This window comes from Chiloscyllium plagiosum, chromosome 3, assembly GCF_004010195.1.
Source record: "Chiloscyllium plagiosum isolate BGI_BamShark_2017 chromosome 3, ASM401019v2, whole genome shotgun sequence".
Taxonomy (NCBI): domain Eukaryota; kingdom Metazoa; phylum Chordata; class Chondrichthyes; order Orectolobiformes; family Hemiscylliidae; genus Chiloscyllium; species Chiloscyllium plagiosum.
This window is the reverse complement of record NC_057712.1, coordinates 56,660,249-56,682,750: the sequence shown is the minus strand read 5'-3', so window position 1 is coordinate 56,682,750 and position 22,502 is coordinate 56,660,249. Positions and strand designations below refer to the sequence as shown.

The following is a 22,502-nucleotide window of genomic DNA, read 5'->3' as shown; positions in this document are numbered from 1 at the left end:
AATTCAGATGTTCTAAAGGTTTCATTATTCTTCTTTAATATGTTCACTTTAGGCTTGAAAGAATGGTAGCATGGTGTATAGAAGATAGTTGTCTTGGACTGTCTTCCTAATGGTTTGAGTTCTGGGGCTCTCTACGGGAGGGCCTTTAGTGTCTTGATTTTTTTCATGAAGCATGTGGGCTCTACTACAGTAGGCACTTTTTCCTTGTGCAATGGACATTCAAAAGCAAGTGCTAAAAGTGAGGGGATGGCTGGGGCAACAGAACAGACTCTCACTGGAAAAAAAGGGCATCATTTGAGTAAGTTGGCTGACGTGCAGGCAGGCAAGTGGGAGACTGGAAGAACACAGCAAGCCAGACAGCATCAGGAGGTGGAGAAGTCAACATTTCAGTTGCAACCCTTCTTCAGGACATGCAATCAGAACAGACAAAAGAATTCACAGAACATAGAATATTACAGCACACTACAGGTTCAGCCCTCGATGTTGCGCCAACCTGTGAAGCCAGTCTGAAGCCTTTCTCTCCTACACTATTCCATTTTCATCCATAAACCTGGTGAGTCTACTACTGTTACAGGCAGTGCATTCCACCCCCCTTCTACTCTGAGTAAAGAAACTATTTCTGACATCTGCCCTATATCACCTTTCAATTTAAAGCTATGTTCCCTCATGCTAGCCATCACCATCCGAGGAAAGAGGCTCTCACTGTTCACTCCATCTAACCTTCTGATTATCTTATATGTCTCAATGAAATCACCTCTAACCTTTCTTCTCTTTAATGAAAACAGCCTCAAGTCCCTCAGCCTTTCCTCATAAGACCTTCCCTCCATACCAGATAACATCCGAGTAAATCTCCTCTGAAGCCTTTCCAAAGCTTCCACATCCTTTCTATAATGCGGTGACCAGAACTGTATGCAATACTCCAAGTGCTGCCGCACCAGAGTTTTGTACAGCTGCAGCATGACCGATGGCTCCAAAACTAAGTCCCTCTACTAATAAAAGCTAACACACCATGTTCCTTCTTAACAACCCTATCAACCTGGGTGGCAACTTTCAGGGATCTATGTACATGGACACTGAGATCTCTCTGCTCATCCACACTCCCAAGAATCACCTCATTTTTCACATTAAGCTCCATTTTCTACCTCTCAGCCCTGCTCTGCAGCTTATCTATGTCTCTCCGTAACCTGCAACATCCTTTAGCACTATCCACAACTCCACCGACCTTAGTGTCATCCGCAAATTTACTAACCCATCTTTCTACACCATCATCCAGGTCATTTATAAAAATGACAAACAACAGTGGAACAAAACAGATCCTTGCGGTACACTAGTAACTGAACTCCAGGATGAACATTTCCCATCAACCACCACCCTCTGTCTTCTTTCAGCTAGCCAATTTCTGATCCAAACTGCCAAATCACACTCAATTCTATGCCTATGTATTTTGTGCAATAAGCTACCATGGGGAACCTTATCAAACACCTTACTGAAATCCATTCACACCACATCAACTACTGTACCCTCATCCACCTGTTTGGTCATCATCTAAAAGAACTCAATAAGGTCTGTGAGGCACGATCTACCCTTCACAAGACTGTGTTGACTATCCCTAATCAACTTATTCCTCTCGAGATGATTATAAGTTCTATTTCTGAGAATCTTTTCCAACACTTTACCCACAACCAAAGTAAGGCTCACTGGTTTATAATTACTAGGGTTGCTTCTACTCCCCTTCTTGAACAAAGTTAAAAATCACACAACACCAGGTTATAGTCCAAAAGGTTTAATAGGAAGCACTAGCTTTCAGAGCACCGTTCCTTCAGGCGGTTGTGAGTTGTACACCCTAGTCCAACACCGGCATTTCCAAACCATGTCTCCTTGAACAAGGGGATAACATTTGCTACCCCCTTCTTCTGGCACTAATCCTGTCGACAATGAAGACATAAAGATCAAAGCTAAAGGCTCTGCAATCTCCTTCCTGGCTTCCCAGATAATCTACGATAAATCCCATTTTCACACTTTCCTGAACTGCTAACACCTCCACTTTGTGAAACTCAATCCCATCTAGTCGAGTAGCCTGCATCTCAATATTCTCCTCGACATTGTCTTTTTCCAGTGTGAATACTGATGAAAAGTATTGACTCTGTGCTTCACTTACCTCCTCAGACTCCATGCATAACTTCCTACTACTATCCTTGATTGGCCCCTAATCTTTCTCTAGTCATTCTTTTATTCCTGATATACCTATAGAAAGCTTTAGGGTTTTTCTTGATCCTATACACCAATGACTTCTCATATCTCCTCCTGGCTCTTCTTAGCTCTCTTTCAGTCTTTCCTGGCTAACATGTAACTCTCAAGCACCCTAACTGAGCCTTCACATCTCCTCCTAATATCAGCCTTCTTCTTCCTCTTGACAAGAGATTTAACTTCTTTAGAAAACCATGGCTCCCTCGCTTGACCACTTCCTCCTTGCCTGGTAGGTACATACTTATGAAGGACATGTAGTAGCTGTTCCTTGAATAAGCTCCACATCTCAATTATGCCCATCTCCTGCAGTTTCCCTCCCCATCCTATGCATCCTAAATCTTGCCTAATCACATTATAATTACCTTTCCCCCAGCAATAACTCTTGTCCTGTGTTTTATATACCTATGCCTTTGCATCTCTGCAGTTAACATAAGCAAATTGTATTCACAAAGTGCTCATTTACCTCCAAATCTAACATCCAGTACCTAATCCACTGTGGCCTTGCCTCTTGTTGGCTTGCCTACATACTGAGTTAGGAAACTATTCTGCACACTTTGGACAAAAATTGACCAATCTAAAGTACTTGAACTATAGTATTTCCAGTCCATATTTGGAATATTAAAGTCCCTATAACAACTACCTTTTACTCTTGCTCCTATTGAGAATTAACTTTGCTATCCTTTCCTTTACATGTATGGAACTATTCGGAGGTCTATTGAAAATTCCCTCTCCTTTCCTGTTTCTAAATTCAGCCCATACTACCTCAGTAGACAAGTCTCAAATGTCCTTTCTGCCACCATAATACTGTACTTGACTAATAATGCCACACCAACCCCTCTTTTACCATCTTCTTTGTTCTTACTGAAACATCTGAATTCCAGAACCTGCAACAATCCAATCTTGCTCTATTCATGTCTCGGAAATGGCCACAACATCAAAGTCCCAAGTCAAAACTGATGCTGCAAGTTAACCCACCTTATTCCGGATGCTCCTCACGTTGAAGTAGACACACGTCAAATCACCTTTCCTGCTTGCCGATGAACTCTTGCAACCTTGAAACCTCATTTCAGTGTGAAGTAGACACACTTCAAATCTCACTACTCTCAACCTCCTGAACACTAGAACTACAATTTAGGTCCCCATCCCCTTGCTGAACCTTCCCAAAGTTAAAACTTTCCCAAAGAGCATTAGCGAATTTCCCCATCAGGATATTGGTATCCCTCTGGTTCAGCTGTAGCCCATGCTGTTTGCAGAGGCCCCATCTAGCCCAGAATGAGCCCCAATTATCCAAATATCCAAACCCCTCCCTCCTGCACCATCCCTGTAGCCACATGTTCAACTCCTCTCTCTCTCTATTCCTCACTTTGCCAGCACATGGCACAGGCAACAAACCAGAGATAACAACTCTGTTTGTTCTAGCTCTAAGCTTCCACCATAGCTCTCTGAATTTCTGCCTTAAATCCACATCCCTTTTCCTACCTATGTCAGTAGTAGCGATGTGGACCACAGCTTGGGGCTGCTACCCCTTCCCCAATTCCTCAGCCCAATGTAACTAATGTAAATATTGTAACTAGTTCCTCATTTATCCTTAATTTATCTTCATGTTTGTGAATGCCTAATGTCACTGAAATAAAAAACCTTTGTTTTACCACCATTGGGCTGGTCATGTGTTCAAATCTCATTTTAGATCTGCAATATCTTGAATCTTTAGACATTACTTGTGGAGCAATAGCATGGGAAAGTGTGGAAACACTAACTGCACCTTCTAGTTTTCCACATTTAACTGCTCGCTGCAGATGTTGCTGTCAGTTTCATATCAGCAATGACAGCAAACTCTGTCAGTTAATACAGTCTTAACAACTGTAAAATCCAGGTTGTTGTAAGATAAAGGTCTGAGACACGCTCTATACAGGTTTAAACAAGGCTGCATTTATTGTTTCAAAATCCTTTAATCATTAAGATTTGCATCATCAATCAGGGTTCAGTTATCAATCCAAAAGGTTAACTTAGCCATTTGCTCAAAGTACTATGTTAGTCACAATACCCTCACATTCTATGTCATTTCAGATGTGCAGGTGTAAAAAGACACTTGTCAACAGTTTCATACCAGTAAGTTAGCAAATTATACAAATGCACAAGATGTTCTCATGGTTCCTTGATCAGCTATGTGCTTTCAATGCGAGTATAGTATGTGTCTTACTTCCAAGTTTGCATATTTTTCATTGTTTTCATCGTTGATACCCAACCCAAGTATAAACTGGCACGCTAGTAAAAGTTTCATTTCTATTTCATGGATCTTACCAAATAGGTGGCCCAACATTATGATCTATTTCAATTTTTTACAGTTTTTTAAATGCTGAATCTGCAAAGCACTCAGAACAAGATGGACAACGTTTTGTATATTATTTAGATAATATGCTCAACAGACCTACAAGAAATCATATGTCTAAAACATCTCTCTACATGCTGGTTGGCAGATTTCATAGACGGCTGTCATTTCATGTAACTTCCATAGTTCTTTTGAAAATCAGTTTGTTGTGTCAATAACAAACCTTGTGCATTTAAGATATGTCTCTTTACTCATGTTAAAATATAACATATTTTAGACAATGGGTACTTTTAGCTGAGTTGTCTATTTTTTAACAAAAAATCATGAATTCATGAAGAGAAGTCTCTAGGAAAAATGCCTTCAATGAAACCAGGTTCCAAGTTCTTTCCAGTACTAACCTCCCTTCCAGAGTAAGAAGAGAAACTGGATGTCCAGATAAAAAACTGAAACCTTTGTAACTATTTCATATCATGATAGAAGAGTCTACTGGAGGTCATGTGCTTGTCAAAGGCACCCTTATTCCATTTATTAAAACTCTACAACTGAAATTACTCATGCATGATAATAATCTTATATCTCAGAAGCTAGTAAATATCAGGATTAAAGTTCAGAATTGATTTCATATCTTCTTTAAAGACTAAATTCTAATTTATTCTTCCAGTTTTAACATTTGCACAGCTCAATTGGATCTAGCAGAAACCTGAACTCACAGTAAAAGAATGGTGTTTTTATTCCTTCAAAGGTCAGCCATCTGTTGCAAATCCAAGGATAGTGTCTGAAAATTTAACCTCAGTAGGAGGTACCTCTCCCATGTTATAATAAAAGATAAATTGAACTTTTAGCATTTTCTCTGTTCGCCTGTAGAGACAGGAGAAGACAATTTAACTTATTGAACCTGTTCAGCCATTCAATAAGATCATGGTTGATCTGTGACCCAACTCTACTGATTCTGCCTTTGTTCCACATCCCCCAGTAGTTTAGTATCCAATATTATCGAATTGTGCATTCACTCAGTGCAACAATGCTACTTCAAACTTTTTAGGATGGATCAGCAACCATATTTGTGTAGGGGCATACAAAATATGTGTGTGTGTGCGTGCGTGCGTGTGTGTGTATGTGTGTGCTTAACTAATGGTCTTGCAGCCCAACCTGGCCTGATCCCAATAGTACAGGGCAGTGGGTAAGGTGCCTATTGAGCTGCTCAACCTTAGGCCTATAACTGGCCAATTATTGCTCACTAATGCTAATAATCTGGAGACAAAGGAATGAATTTTATGCTCAACTGTGGGGCAAGTTCAATGGGAAGATAAATGCAGAGCCCACTCGCTTCTGTCCTCTGCAGTTAGATTACATTTAATCAAGCAGTGGCCAACCAATGGGCATTGTACAGAAGGGATTATGGTAAATCAAGTCATTAGGATTGGAATTTGGATTTAAAGAGATTAAGCTGTGAACCAGAAGTCAGTCCCATTCACCAAGTCAAAGGCATGCTGCCCACTGGCTCTCTCTCCTTGGTTGGTATGTTATCCCATAAGACCAGAACAAATCAATTATACGAACAGCTAAACATTGTCACCTTCAGTGGTAGACATCTATACTAATCCCTTAACGTATTTGGACAAGTCGATTGAGTGGTAAGGAAGGTATATGATATACTTGCCTTTATTAGTCAAGGCATGAATTTTATGATCAAGAATATTATGCTGAAACTGTATAAAATGTTAGGCCACAGCTATGAATATTGTGTGCATTTCTGGAGAATCCACATTATCGGAGGAATGTGATAGCACTGAAGAAGGTGCAGAGGAGATTTACCAGGATATTGCCTGGGCTGGAGAATTTCAATCATGAAGAGAATCATAGAGATTGGATCAAAGACAGAAATTTTTGGAAAACTCAGTAGGTTTGGCAGCATCTGTGGAAAGAAAGTAGAGTTAACATTTCAGATCCAGTGACCCTTCTTCAGAACTTGACAGACTGGGTTTGTTTTCCTTGGAGCAGAGGAGATTGAGAGAGGACATCATTCTGATTTATAGAATGATGAGGGGCACTGAGAAAGTAGACAGGAAGATACTTTTGACATTGATGGAGAACTCAATGACCAGATGGCATAGAACGTAGAACATTACAGTGCAGTACAGGCCCTTCAGCCCTCAATGTTTCGCTGAGCTGTGAAACCAATCTGAACCCCATCTGAAACACTACACTATTCCATTTTAATCCATATGTTTACCAATGTCCATTTAAATGCTTTTAAAGTTGTCAAGTCCACTACTGTTGCAGGCAGGGCGTTCCATGCCCCTACTGCTCTCTGAGTAAAGAAACTACCTCTGACACCTGTCCTATATCTATCACCCCTCAATTTAAAACTATGTCCCCTCATGCTAGCCATCACCATCTGAGGAAAAAGGCTCTCACTGTCCACCCTATCTAGCCCTCTGATTATCTTATATGTCTCAACTAAGTCACCTTCCAACCTTCTCTTTAATGAAAACAGTCTCAAGTCCCTCAGCCTTTTCTCATAAGACTAAATGTGGAATAAAATACTACTGCCATTATTAATAAGATTGTCATAAAGAACTAACGTCCTTCAGAGAGGAAATGTTCAGTCTATATGTGACTGCATATTCATGATTATATAGTTGTCTTTTGAAATAGCTAAGCTAGCCATTCAATTGAAACAAACTCACCCAACAGGCAACTAGGATATGCACTAAATGCTGGGTTTGCATTAATGCTCATGTCCCAAAACAAAGTCCAATAAAAGTCTAAAAGATGATATAACATTCCTTCAAGGCTGGTAATCTGAACAGATAACGATGTGGAGGTACTGGTGTTGGACTGTGGTGGACAAAGTTAAAAATTACATGAGATACCAGGTTATAGTCTAACAGGTTTATTTGAAAGTATAGCTTTGGGAGCACTGCTCCCTTATCAGGTAGCTAGTGGGATAGGGTACATAGGACTCAGAATTTATAGTAAAAGATACAAGTGTCAGATGTGATGTATTAGACAAATCTAAGTTTTTAAACATTTAGAATGGGAGTGCAGGGTTCGATTGATTAATATGTAAATCCCAGAATTTCTTTCAAGTCACAGTCCTGAGATAACTTAAGATTCTATCAGCACATTAAAAAAAGGCGACATCTCAGCTCAGACAATGCATTAAAAGTGTAAGGTTAGAGTCTGTCTGTATTCCAACCTCGAGTCAGACTGGTTTTATTTCTAAAGTAGGAATTTATAAAATGTCACATGGACTGACTGCCTACAGATTGTGCGCTTTTTGAACAAAATAGAATGCATTTGCAAATACAAATCTGCAAATGCAAATTCACCCATAGACATATCTGTGTGTGCGCGTTAACGGATAATGAACTACAGTACTAAAAATGTTTGCTGCAATACAAAAGGAATCCACAATGTCATTTTTTTTGTATAAGTACTGAGATTTTTTTAACTAGATTGGAAAGGAATGTATTATATACAGTTCTATCAGAACCCCAGGACACTCCAAATCACTTCACAGCTAATAAAGTACTTTTGAAGTATTGTCATTGTTAGAAAATGAGTCAGCCAATTTACACAAAGCAAGCACTCTTAAACAGCACTAATATTAGTCAGATATTCTGGCTCTTTTACCCAAAACCACAAATTGGTTAGGTTTATGATTTTCTCTGAAAACTTTCTTTCCAACAATGTCTAACAAATTCTGGACATTCATTTTCTGCTATAGTATTCTTTTATTACTCAGTTTGCTTTGTTTTACACATTGTTAATTGATACAATTCAGGGGCTACAGTTACTTAAATCCTTGTCCAATCCCACGAAATGCATCATTTTAGAGGAAATCCAATCAGAGTTCAATGAATAGGGATAAGTATGTAATTTGTTAGCCCCTCGGGTACCTTGAGGACATAACTGAATCCAAAGAAGAAAGGGTAAAGTTCATCGTAGAGGAACAATAGGAACCATGATTGAGAACCAGGAAAGTACTTAAATTCCAAAATTGTAACATGCTTCATGTGGCAAAGTTCCTTTCATGGAAAACTGCTATTGTGTCTGCTGCAAGGGTAGTGAGCTTTCTGACTTAGTCACTGAATATCCCTACCTCACCTGTTATGAGGACAGAGCAGTGCTTAGTCCACATTCAAACATTTGGGCCCAGAGTTCTATCTGAATTCCAAGTGATGCATGAAATCACCATTCCATCTTCCCTTCTCGACATACGTCTGAAATGGTATGCAGTTTGAAATCATGTGGATATGAGGACAGTTCTCTGTTACTATGTAGAAAAAGCTGAAATTGTCAGAATATCTACAGCTACTTTCTGTGAAGGTAAACCTGTCTCTAAACAAAGAACTGCTCTATTAGTAGTAGAATGTATTCCATATCATACCCAGAGAGTGCTCCATCTGGCTGGACTAAGCCATTCTGAAGATAACGTGTCAGTATGTTAATAATTTTCAGCATATTTCTTAAGAAAGGCAACCAAGTGAATAATATTCCCACTATAACCAAATATCATTGTTAGAATTGGCCTGAAATAATGCATGTGAAATTTGTTGGAGCTGAATTATCTTTGGCATGTTGAAAGTTTGAATATCTGTTAAAAATCTACATGGAATCCCTACAGTGTGGAAGCAGGCCATTCAGCCCATACAGTCCACACTGACCGTCTGAAGAGCAACCCACCCAGATCCAACCCTTTACTCTATAACTCTGTATTTCCTATGCGTAATCCACCTAACTTGCACACTATGGGCAATTTGGTATGGCCAATCCATCTAACCCGTACATCTTTATTGTGGGAGGAAACCAGAGCACCCAGAGGAAACCCATGCAGGCATAGGGAGAATGTGCAACTCCATACAGATGGTGCAATTGAACCTGGGTACCTGATGCTTGAGACAGCAGTGCTAACCACAGAACCACTTGCACAGTATATTTTTATGTCCATAAAATAGCATTATGTGACATACCATATATATTGTACAGATAATATGTTCAAAAACGTTTCTCTAAAAATTAGCATTGGCACAATTTAATAATCTAATTTCTCTGGCAAGATTAGTAGTTTAAAGATTTTACAATAAAACTAGATACTCCACAGTATACATTCAAAAGGGAATATGCATAAAATAAAATGTGCCATAGATTTAAATTTTTAATAAAATGTTATCAAATGGCTAAGGCAACTTTCACCAAGCTAAATTATTGCAGAAGTTACATGAAATTTTGAGACAGGTGCGATACTTTAAGTATAGTTTGCTTGCTTTGTAACACTGTAGCATGAAGAATTCCATTATCCCCCAATATTTTCAACATGCCAACTTGTGGATCAGGAAAATTAATGCTGAAGTAACCAGAACCACTGCATATCACTTCTCTGTTCTGTACATATCTCTTACAAAATTAATTATGCCTATAATATTAGACATAAACAATCACTGTGCAAATGAATATAAAACTAGTTAAAATAAATATTGTGGCAGTCAGGATTTAATTTATAGATATATTTATATCTACTATCTTTAGTTACTTCACATGTAAATCATTGTATGTCATATGTAACTTGTTTGGTGATGTAGCAAAGAGATACTTCCATATAAGTGATTTGATTTGTGCTGTATTTAATCTTAACAAACCTATGGTAGGGAAAAGAGCTTTGTTTTCTTTGTTGTGGAACAGATTAACTGTTGACAGGATGTATTTTGTCAAAATAAGTTTTATATTAGACTTCTGCTAGAAAGAACTAAATTTCAACATTGCTGAGATTTTCAGAGGAAGTATTTGAGAAGAGAAATGAAAATCTCTTAGATCTGAGATACATTTTAATTTGACCCATCAGATTACATAATTTTATCCAGGATTGGCAAAGGATAATCCAATCCAAAGAGTAAAGGGGGCTACTTCTGAAGGAGTAATTAACATTGGATTAATTTAATCATGAACTTATGAAAAGTAATTTTAATGTATTTCAATCAGCACACACAAACATCAAAACCATCTCCCAAACAAGATTTAATAAATGATATGGGCTGTAAGAGTTTTGTACCTCACAACAAATATTTAAGCTTCCACAGCCCACACCAGCTACAAGATCTTGCATTCTTATCTATTTTTAAATGGCAGGAACAGAGGCATCAGGTTAATAATAACAAAGCACTAAATACGCCAACCTAGAATGAAAATAAAGGTGGAGGAGGATCAAAACCTTAATGTGGAGATTGAAATGCATTCATCATGGAAGGAAGAGTGAGTTTTGAGAAGATTTGTAACTCAGATTGTGGTTCTGGATGTTGGCTTGCTCACTGAGATAGAAGGTTCATTTTTCAGACGTTTCTTCACCATAATAGGTAACATCTGCTGACGTTTCCTGCTTTCTATTTATATGTTTGGTTTTCTTTGGGTTGCTGATGCCATTTCCTGTGATGATGTAATTTCCTACAGTGATGTCATTTCTTGTTCATTTTCTCAGGGGGTGGTAAATGGGATCCAAGTCAATGTGTTTGTTGATAGAGTTCACGTTGGAATGCCATGCTTCTAGGAGTTCTCGTGTTCTGTTTGGCTTGTCCTAGGATAGATGTGTTTTCCCAGTTGAAGTGGTGTCCTTTGTTATCTGCATGTAAGGATACTAGTGAGAGAGGGCCATGTCGTTTTGTGGCTAGTTGATGTTCATGTATCCTGGTGGCTAGTTTTATGCCTGCTTGTCCAAAAGAGTGTTTATTACAGTTCCTGCACAATATTTTGTAAATGACATTAGTTTTGCTTGTTATCTGTATAGGGTCTTTCAAGTTCACTAGCTGCTGTTTTAGTGTGTTGGTGGGTTTATGGGCTACCATGATGCCAAGGGGTCTGAGTAGTCTGGCAGTCATTTTTGAGATATCTTTGATGTAGGGTAGAGTGGCGAGGGCTTCTGGACACGTTTTGTCTGCTTGCTTGGGCTTGTTGCTGAGAAATCAATAGACTGTTCATTGGGTACCCATTCTTTTTGAATACACTATATAGTTGATTTTCCTCTGCTCTGCGTAGTTCCTCTGTGCTGCAGTGTGTGTTGGCTCATTGAAATAATGTTCTGATGCAGCTTCATTTGTGGATGTTGCGACGATTGCTTCTGTAGTTCAATATTTGGTCTGTATGTGGAGTTTTCCTGTAGATGCTGGTTTGAAGTTCCCCATTGATTGTTCGCTGTACTGTGACATTTAGGAATGGCAGTTTGTTGATGTTTTTCTCCTCTTTAGTGAATTTTATGCCAGTAAGGGTATAATTGATGGTCATGAAGGTTTCCTCAAATTTGTTTTGTTTGGCGATGACAAAGGTGTCATCCACATAGCAGACCCAAAGTTTGGGTTGGATGGTTGGCAGAGCTGTTTGTTCGAGTCTCTGCATTATTGTCTCTGCTAAGAACCCTGATATCAGAGATCCTGTGCAAGATACAAAATACCATGCAAGAAACACTATATTGGACAAACAGGCAGAAAACTAGCCACCAGGATACATGAACACCAACTAGCCACAAAACGACATGTCCCTGTCTCACTAGTATCCTTACATACAGATAACGAAGGACACCACTTCGACTGGGACAACACATCCATCCTAGGACAAGTCAAACAGAGACATGCAAGAGAATTCCTAGAAGCATGGCATTCCAACCAGAACTCTATCAACAAACACATTGACATGGACCCCATTTACCACTCCCTGAGAAAAAGAACAGGAAATTACATCACCACAGGAAATGACATCACGGATCCAAATAAACCCAAGCATATAAGTAGAAAGCAGGAAACATCAGCAGTGCTTCGTCTGGAGGCTCAGTGAAGATGTTACCTAGTATGATGACAAAACGTCTGAAAATTAGCCTTTCAGCTAAGCAAGCAAACCTACATCCAGTGGAAGGAAGAATTTATTTCAGTATAAATAAAGGACATTCATTCATTGGACATCAACGTGAAAGTGAACTACACAATTTAACAAGATAGCAATCAAGAAGTCATATTTAGATTATTTTAGATTAGATTAGATTAGATTGGAAACAGTGTGGAAACAGGCCCTTCGGCCCAACAAGTCCACACCGACCCGCCGAAGCACAACCCACCCATACCCCTACATTTACCCCTTACCTAACACTACGGGCAATTTAGCGTGGCCAATTCACCTGACCTGCACATCTTTGGACTGTGGGAGGAAACCGGAGCACCCGGAGGAAACCCACGCAGACACGGGGAGAACATGCAAACTCCACACAGTCAGTCGCCTGAGGCTGGAATTGAAAACGGGTCTCTGGCGCTGTGAGGCAACAGTGCTAACCACTGTGCCACCGTGCCGCCCATTTCTAATAATGCAACACATAAAAGTTGCTAGAGTGCTTGTTGTCATATCATATCAAGTACCCTTTTGAGAAATGAAGCATGTGGTGTCAGGTAATATTTTAGCAACACAATTTCCTGAAAAAAATATAAATTGTAAGCAACTTAAGGGTAAAACTATGGATATCATATTTGTTTCCAAGTGGCCTATGGTGCATCAACCTCTCGAGTTTGAAGTCCATTTTCTGTGTGTGCAATAGAAATAAACATAATAGCTTTCAAAGACAGAAATTCATAATTACACAAACCACAAATTCAACTGAATTAATTAATTCCTTAAGTGTTTTCCATAAACAGAGCACATCCATCAAAGTCTACCTTATACTGCCTAATTCCTCAGTAAATGTGGCAAGACCCAAGGTTAAACAAATAGTTCTTGTAACTGTATTCTGACTTAATAATATATATTTAGAAAAAGACTGCTTGGGCTCCTTTCAGCTTCAAAAATATGGTCTCACATACTCAGACAGTGGAGGTAATTTCCTGCGTTCATACAAGGAAGGTAACCCAAGATTTCCTCTCAATTGAAGAATGTCAGGGCTGGGGAAGACCAAAGCCTTCTTATGTAGCTCAGTGGAGTACTCCTGTTCACAAAGACATCTAAGACAGAGATGTTTTGACATTCGCTTGGACCTCTTCTGTTATGTTCGCTTGTTGCTGCTGCCAGGCAGTTGAAAGCATGGACTTCCCCCAAGTGAAAGGTAAAATTAGTTCCTTGTACTGCTGAGATCAAAAACCTGTGATTTTATATTTCAAACAGACCTCCTCCATTCAATGAGAGCTTTGTCCAAGGTGGTCAGTGGTTTGTTGAGGCAACCTTAATTTTTAGGATTATATTTCTGAATCCAACACTTCCAAAACTATTGAGGGGTGGTTTTAAAATTGCACTCATAATATTAAATTCATATCCCGTTTTATGTACTGACTTTTCCCACTATCAATGATTTGGATGTGAACATAAGAGGTATAGTTAGTAAGTTTGCAGATGACACCAAAATTGGAGGTGTAGTGGACAGCGAAGAAGGTTACCTCAGATTAAAACTGGATGGGCCAAATGGCTGAGGAGTGGCAGATGGAATTTAATTCAGATAAATGTGAGGTGCTGCATTTTGGGAAAGCAAATCTTAGCAGGACTTATACATTTAATGGTAAGGTCCTAGGGACCTTGGAGTGCAGATTCATAGCTCCTTGAAAGTAGAGTCGCAGGTAGATAGGATAGTAAAGAAGGCATTTGGTATGCTTTCCTTTATTGTTCAGAGTTTTGAGTACAGGAGTTGGGAGGTCATGTTGCAGCTGTACAGGACATTGGTTAGGCCACTTTTGGAATATTGCATGCAATTCTCGTCTCCTTCGTATCGGAAGGATGTTGTGAAACTTAAAAGGGTTCAGAAAAGATTTACAAGAATGTTGCCAGGGTTGGAGGATTTGAGCAATAGGGAGAGGTTGAACAGGCTGGGGCTGTTTTTCATGAAATGTCAGAGGCTGAGGAGTGACCTTATAGAGGTTTAAAAAATTATGAGGGACATGGATAGAATAAATAGACAAAGTCTTTTCCCTGTAGTGGGTGAGTCCAGAACTAGAGGGCATAGGTTTAGGGTGAGAGGGGAACGATATAAAAAAGAGACCTAAGGAGCAACGTTTTCTCACAGAGGGTGGTACGTGTATGGAATGAGCTGCCAGAGGAAGTGGTGGAGGCTAGTACAATTGCAACATTTAAAAGGTATCTTGATGGGTATATGAATAGGAAGGGTTTGGAGGGATATGGGCCGGGTGCTGGCAGTTGGGACTAGATTGGGTTGGGATATCTGGTCAGCATGGACAAATTGGACTGAAGGATCTGTTTCCGTGCAGTATATCGGTGTGATTCTAAGTGATGCTCGAAGTATTGCAGATCAGTAATGATGATGTAGTGAGATCAAAGTGGCAAGAGGAGGGATGAAGCCAAATCAGGATCATAAAGGGGATTTCAGTATTGAAGCAGAGGGTATGTCTGAAGTATTAAATGAATACTTTCTAACAGGCTTTAACAAAGAAGACAATGTTGCCAAAGTCATAGTGAAGGAGTAGATATTAAGCCACTGGATACGCTAAACATTTACTAAGAAGAGACACTGGAAAAGTTTCTTGTACTTAAAGTTGACAAGCCACAAGCACTGGGGAGCTGTATCCACAGACATTCAAGAGATAAGGGTGATCATTGACGAGATATTGTCCATTATCATCCAATTCTCCTTCAGCAATGAAGTAGTGCCAGAGGATTGGAGAATTGCATATGTTACACCCCTGTTCAAAAGATAAGCCCAGTAGTACAAGTAAATCAGTTTAACACTGGTGGTGGGAAAGATAATAGAGATGATAATCAGGATAAAATACACAATAATTTAACAAATGTGGGTTAATAAATGGAAGCCAGCACATATGTAATAAAAGCAAATAATGTTTGACTAAGGTCATGAATTTATAGGGTTAATAAGTATGATATGATTGTTATGATGCACTTGGGCATCTAAAAACACGATCATAGACATGTCATTAAAGTTAAAGGTCCCAATAACAGTGACAGTGATAGCATGGACATGAAATTAGCTGAAGGCCATGAAAAATAGTGTAATGAACAGTTGTTTCTCAGACTAGAAGAAAGGGTTAGGAAGTAGGTCTGGCAGCATTGTTTTACTTGATATGGTGTATATTAATGACATACCCTTGGGTATACTTGCTACAGTTTCAAAATTTGCAGATGATACAAAATTTTGAATTACTGCAAACTGAGGAGTATAGTCATAAACTTCAAAAGTACAAAGACAAGCTGGCGGAATGAGAGGGTACATGATATATAAAATTTAATAATGAATATGCACAGTCATATATTTTATAGGAAGAATAAATGGAGAAATAATAAGGTAAAATTCTAAAAAGTGTGCTGAATCTTGAGGGATTTTATGTGCAAATCTTAAAGTTGACAGGCCAAATTAAAAAGGTTTTAAAAGACATACTGGATCCTCAGTTTCATAAAATGATGGTATAGATTATAATATTATCATGAGAATTTAGAAAGTGCTTGTTTGGCCTCAACTGGAGCAGTACAGATTCCAGATTTTGGAAAGGATCTTATTGTTTGAGAGAGGGCACAGAAAAGATTTACAAGGTGTGTCCAGTTATCTGATTGGCAAGGCTGAGTTATTTTCTTTAGAGAAAAGGCTGAGCCACTGTAATAGAGCAGTCCAAGCTCAAGAGAAACTGTTCCCACTGGCATAAAGACAGAGAACCAGACAACATTGATTTATGATGATTGACAAAAGAATCAAGAGTCACATGGTTATTCTTATGCAGCTAGTGACTTGCAAGAGAAAGTGTTTGTGGGACTCAGAGAAGGTAGTTACGTGGAGTTGCTCTTGCAGGGAGCCATAAAGGACAAGAAGACCTGAATCACCTTCTTTTGTGATGTACCAGTCATCTCATGAAATAAATCTGTTTTATGAATTGATTGATTGAAGGATAAATTTTAACCAAGACACCAGGAGGAGATCCTGTTCTTTTCAAATAATTCAATGGGATCTTTTACATCTATGGGGAAGTAAAAGGGAGCTTTGGTTTTATGTCTTATTCAAAGACAATACCTGTTACAACAGGTCGAGAGCAAGAAATCATGGGTCCTTCTGTTCTCTTGTTTCCAAGGCTCTTACCGCTCCCACCAAGTGCCTTCAGAATATGTTTAGAGTTCAATAAAATGTAACAGTGCAACACAAAAGGAGGTCATATAATTCATTGAGTCCATGCCAGTTCTTTTGAAGAGTAACACAGTCAGTTATACCACTTATAGCATTCCACCCCTAGCCCTCAACAATTCTTCCTTTAGTTTTTCTCCAAGTATGTATCTAATGTTTCTTTTGAACACTAATTTGAATACTATCTGCTTCAATTAAAAAAAAATGCATAAAAAATCCTAGGCATTCTTTGGGCAGGGTGGGGGTGGGGGAAGGCCTGGATTCCGACTCAATAATCCCCACAACTGAACCTATCCGGAGTAAGTAAAGGAGAGAAACAGCCTGCTATTGGAGAGACATATGAGAGACAGATTCTCTGATTGAAGTAACTGTTTCTTACAGGTAAAACACTATTGATGCTGGAAATTGGAAATAAAAACAATGTGCTGGAGAAATTCAGGCAGGTCTGGCAGCATTTTTATCTGCAGGTCCCCTTACAGCCACCCCCAGACCTGAAGAAGGGTTACACCCAAAACATTGACATCTCCACCTCCTGATGCTGCCTGGCTTGTTGTGTTCTTCCAGCCTCCTGCTTGTCTACTTTGGATTCCAGCATCTATGTTTTTTTTGTCTCCAGCATCTGTTGAGACAGCAACAGAGGTAAAGCTTCAAGTCCGGTATGAATCTCCTTCAGAACTTTTCTTCTGTCTCTCCCATGTATGGGAAAACCTTGTTTGGTTGGTTAAAGGGGCAGTGCTGACCATGTCTAGTCCCCTCTGATTAGCAGCACCAGCTTTCCTGGTCCCAGCTCAGCACTCACATATACATACATTAGCATGTCAACCTGGATTATTTCTCAAGGTTCCAGAACAGATCTTGAACATGCAACAATTTGATGAAAAAGCTGGAGCCTTTCTACTGAAGCAAAGCTGACAATTACCCAAAATCCACAAAGCTAGTCAAGTGAATGATTGCTGCATGTCTGAGACAAATCCAGGAACATTTTATAGTTGTGAATGTTAATCTCTTCCATTTTTAGGATTCACAGGTGTTAGAATATGCTGCAAAAGCAACCATCATCCCTTTCACTCAGGGCAGTGCATTCCCCGGTAGTAAAGCCACTGAAAAGATTTAAATTTGCCTGACCCCAGAAAACTTGCTGTTTGGGTAGGGTAGTACTCTCCACCACCACACATCTGGCAGTTTTGCTTTTTGAGTGAAAAAAGAAACTAATGAGGCATCTCGAATAGAAAGCATGAGAGTGTGAGCAAGTGACAGGATTCAAATTGCATTTGCTCCTACACAGATGCAGGCATCAAACATGTCTTGTAAATATGTCCTGTGATGCTTGGATTTGATGATATGGCTTGACTTATTGATCTGTTTCAAACATTTTGAATCATCTGTTTGACTGAATCTACCCAGGAAAAGTAGCAGCAATCAACTCACACAGAATGTTGTAGACACCCTTAATGGTGCTGCAACAAACTATAACTCTCAGCAACATGTATAGTTGTCCAATAAATTTCAGTTTGCACAGTTCCTATGCCCTTTACTTCTTTCATTATCTGTTCAAGTCAGATATTCCAGTCAAACTCTCACTCCAAATTCTCCTGTAAGTCTTCAAATCTACATAATTTTACCTTTCACATAATGTTTAATGTATCATCTTTATGTTATTTATATGGGATTTAAATGTTCCTGCCTATTTGTTCAAGATAAACAAAAAATGGGCAATCTTTTAAATCTAGATTTGCAGTTTTATTTACCTTCCTCCCAGAATCCCATGAACTGACATAGCTAGTTGGTCAAAGATCAGAAAACAAGTCCTATAAATGAAGTTGTCATCACCTTTCAATGTTGTGCTAAGTTACTATTAATGAAGAAGGAAAAGGAAATGAGGTAGGACATAAAATAAGCTTCCCTTTTACTCATGTCTAAGACTAATTTAACGCCACTGCTTTCAGTAACAGTATCATGACACTGATACTAGCTTAGACCAACACTTGATGGGAGGACCAGCTGAGTTTCCAATGGATGAATATCTATTGGTGGGAATGGATTGATATAAAGAAGAACATAGCCAGGGATTTTTATTAAGAACAATTAAGTTTAACATTTTACACATCTGTCCAATATCCTACTCATATTATAGTTAACTGAATAATGTCACTTTTTCTCCAATAATACACCTTGTGGCCAGGAATATTTAGCATTCAGATGTAAGATGGAATGTTGTAGTAATAACACAAATTAGACCAGAATTCAGATATTTTTGATTAACCTGTTCAGGCATGTTATAAGACACCACTGGAGCATGTGGGATATGAATCCAGGCTTTCTAGTCCACAGCAAGGGACACTACAACTATGCCACACAGGCTCTTAGCTGAGAACTTATATGTTATAGAACATAGAACATAGAAGAATACAGCGCAGTACAGGCCCTTCGGCCCTCGATGTTGCGCCGATCCAAGCCCACCTAACCTACACTAGCCCACTATCCTCCATATACCTATCCAATGCCCGCTTAAATGCCCATAAAGAGGGAGAGCCCACCACTGCTACTGGCAGGGCATTCCATGAACTCACGACTCGCTGAGTAAAGAACCTACCCCTAACATCTGTCCTATACCTACCCCCCCCCTTAATTTAAAGCTATGTCCCCTTGTAATAGCTGACTCCATACGTGGAAAAAGATTCTCACTGTCGACCTTATCTAAACCCCTAATCATCTTGTTGGTCTTACTGTTGCTGAGAAGTGAACTTTGGCTTTGCCTCAATCAAGGTTATTAATATGATTGGCCAAATTCCATGACTTCCAATGGTGGGAGATTCTCTGATCCTGGTCTGGTGAACACTGGTAAAGAATTAACAGCTGAGAGGAAGAGGCATAATGATCTCAGCAATTACAGTGATACCACTGACAATGATATCCATGTGCATATAACTGTCTCGATTCAAGAAGAGAAGGATTTTTACTTTTTTTTTCCCTTCAGCATGTCTTTGCAAAGAAGCTGCCAGGGATACAGACAATCTTTTTGGGGTGTGTTTGGATTAAGACCATTTTGTGACCTTGCCAGTAATGATTCATTTTGGGTACAACAGAGGTAATCAGTGTTATTCTTTCTCTTAATTTTCAGATTTCAGGCTTTTACAGCATGCTACTTTTGAGAGCTTCAAATTAATTATTGAGAGCAGATATTTGTATCAACTTGAGAGTGAATGTTTCTAAGGAAAGACTGACAGCAGGATGCCTAAGTGGTAACTTTAGAACTTAACAAAATTTAGGAGAATGAAAAAAGGCCAAAATCCCAAAGCAACCTCTGACAATATTCACAGTCTCCTCACTCCCCAGAAACATCTTCTGAACCTACTGAATTGCTTCAACAGCATCCCATAAAAACTAATTCTAGAACTATCTTACTCTTTATGTAAAATATTCTCATGATATTCTTTTGATTCGAACTTCCCATTTCAATTTTTGTTCATGGATATTTAATCCCTTTAGTATAGTAAACTATTTTCATCAATTTTGTTAATTCTGTTGACATTATTAAAGCTTAAGCTATACAATCTATTTACTTGTGAATATAGGTGCACTTGATAAAACTCTCCATGTATTCAATAAAATTGTATCCTACTTGCTAGGATTTCGCAAAAAACAAAGAATAGTTCAACTTTAATTTTTTTAGTTAAAACTATCTGATGCAGTGACTCCCCCATATCAATTCACAATAATTTGCATAAAATGTAAATTGCTTTTCAGTTTTGCACTCAGTTCTTAACTTTGAACAATTCCATCTAAAGTGTTAACTAAATTCTGTTGTCACAAAAGAGTAACATAGATATATATAATATATATTTAGCAAAACCTTTGAGTTATTGACGCTGAAAAGTCATGTTATTATTTCAATGCCCTAATCCACATAATTACATACTGTAATGTGCTATATATCATTGCATTGTGTTTTGAAAGCAGATCAGGACACAAATGCCAAATATTTTTAACATAGATAATGTACTTTTAATCTCTGAAAATGGACACCATAAAATGAATGTTGACTTCATAAATCATACACTTAGCAGTTATAAATAAACAAAGATATGGAAGATAGAGACTTACATGGTAAGGTTTCTGCCCGGTTTTTCTGGATCATTATGCAGAGTTGTAGCACCAGTTGTGGCGCACTCTCCAGGAAAGTCTCCAGAAGGCGCAACATGTTCACATCTGCATACTCGTACATCATGGCCCAGTAAAATCGGCGCTGGTGTTCGTTCTTCCTTCTGCTCTGAATGCCCAAGTACATTGTACGGATATACCTGGAAAAGCAAGATTTAAACTAGAGCACATCGCACATCAAGAATAGCATGACAGAAATTGGAATGACTGAAGCATCTTCTGAAATCAATGATTTTAAACAATCTTCAAACAAAAAATGATTCAGTTATTACCTTTGAACTGAAAAATACAAAAGAGGATTTTCAAATGTAAGCCATCCATCTTTCATGTGAAAAATTAACTCCTGACATTAGTGATTGTTGTGGACACTCATTTTTCCACCAGCTTTAATTTTCAAGCCTGCAATTAAATAAATGCTCAACATCCCTCCCCAAATTAAGCCAGAGGCAGTTTCAGTCTGAAATTCTAAGTCTGATGTCAGTTGTAGGAGTTTGAATACAACTTTAATGAACAAACAAGCAGAGTGTGTACCATGCATCAGGTTTCAGTTGTCGAAATCTTTGAACACCTTAACCAGCAATGTTTATACGGATTACATAAGAAAGATACATTTTAGCTGCTTTCTTTTTCTGGAACAAGTTTATGTCATCTTCTGATACATTGCAAGCTTGTTTTCAACATTTCACCCACCAAACAAGAGCTTCTCTGCTGAGCACCTCCATGCAGGTACATTTCCACTGTTAATTTGAGGCCCCTTTGATACTCATGTGTGTCCTGAAAATGGTTTAAATGCTGTCCATACACTGTCAGTTCTTGGCTGTTAGTGAAAGTCTTCTTCCCCCACCTGATTTACTCTTCTAATTGTACAAAAGCAGTGGCAGCAGTTCAATTGTCCCATTATAAAACTCAATTTCTTGTCCATTGATTTCAATTGGACAGATTTTTTTTTAATGAGGGAGAATCAATCTTCAGCATTGCTGTAAGTGAAAATACAACAGATAATAAGTTATACACTGCAACACTTAAATGACCCACAGTGATAGTGAACCGCTCATAACCATTCTTGATCAGGTTAGGTGCCAATTACCTGGCTATTTTGGAAAATTCAGTCCACTTTCACAGAATGTGTCAATGCAATTATCTTAATCATTCTCTATACTTACCACTTTAAACATGTTGATGATATCAGGGAAATAGAACAGTTTTTTTTTACACTTCCACTGTTATTAATTTGAAACATAAGGAATTGATGTGGTCATTCAGCCCTCTGAGTTCCATCAGTCGCTTAGCTCATGGTTGATCTTCTCCTCAATTTCCTTTAACTCTTTTTACTCCATATTCCTTGATGCACTTAACTAACAAAAATCATTTTCAGTGTTGAAACCTCCAACACCCAGGGAAATAGGACAACAGTTTCAACAATTGTTGAAGTTCAAAAGTCCTTCTTGATTTCACTTCTAAATGATCAAATTCTAATTTTAAGCTTATATCTCTTTGGCCTTGATTCTCCCAAAGAAAATAATTCCTTTGTATATACCCCCGCCCCCCTTCCCCCAGCCCAGGTACATGCAACACCAATGGCTGGTGTGTAGGAGCTGATTTCCCAGTTGTACAGAGTACTCAGACTTCACTATTTCTTGTATTGGGTGGATGTGAAATAACATTTGA

At 38.7% G+C, this 22,502-nt stretch overlaps 1 protein-coding gene across 1 annotated transcript in view; it reads right to left on the bottom strand.

Annotated features, from left to right (window-relative positions):
* Positions 1-22,502, bottom strand: part of xkr6a (XK, Kell blood group complex subunit-related family, member 6a) — a 517,053-nt gene that overhangs the window by 19,200 nt on the left and 475,351 nt on the right. Inside the window, exon 2 of the mRNA XM_043682445.1 lies at positions 20,778-20,974. Within this exon, the coding sequence (XP_043538380.1) occupies positions 20,778-20,974 (197 nt within the window). The remainder of the gene's footprint in view (positions 1-20,777; positions 20,975-22,502) is intronic.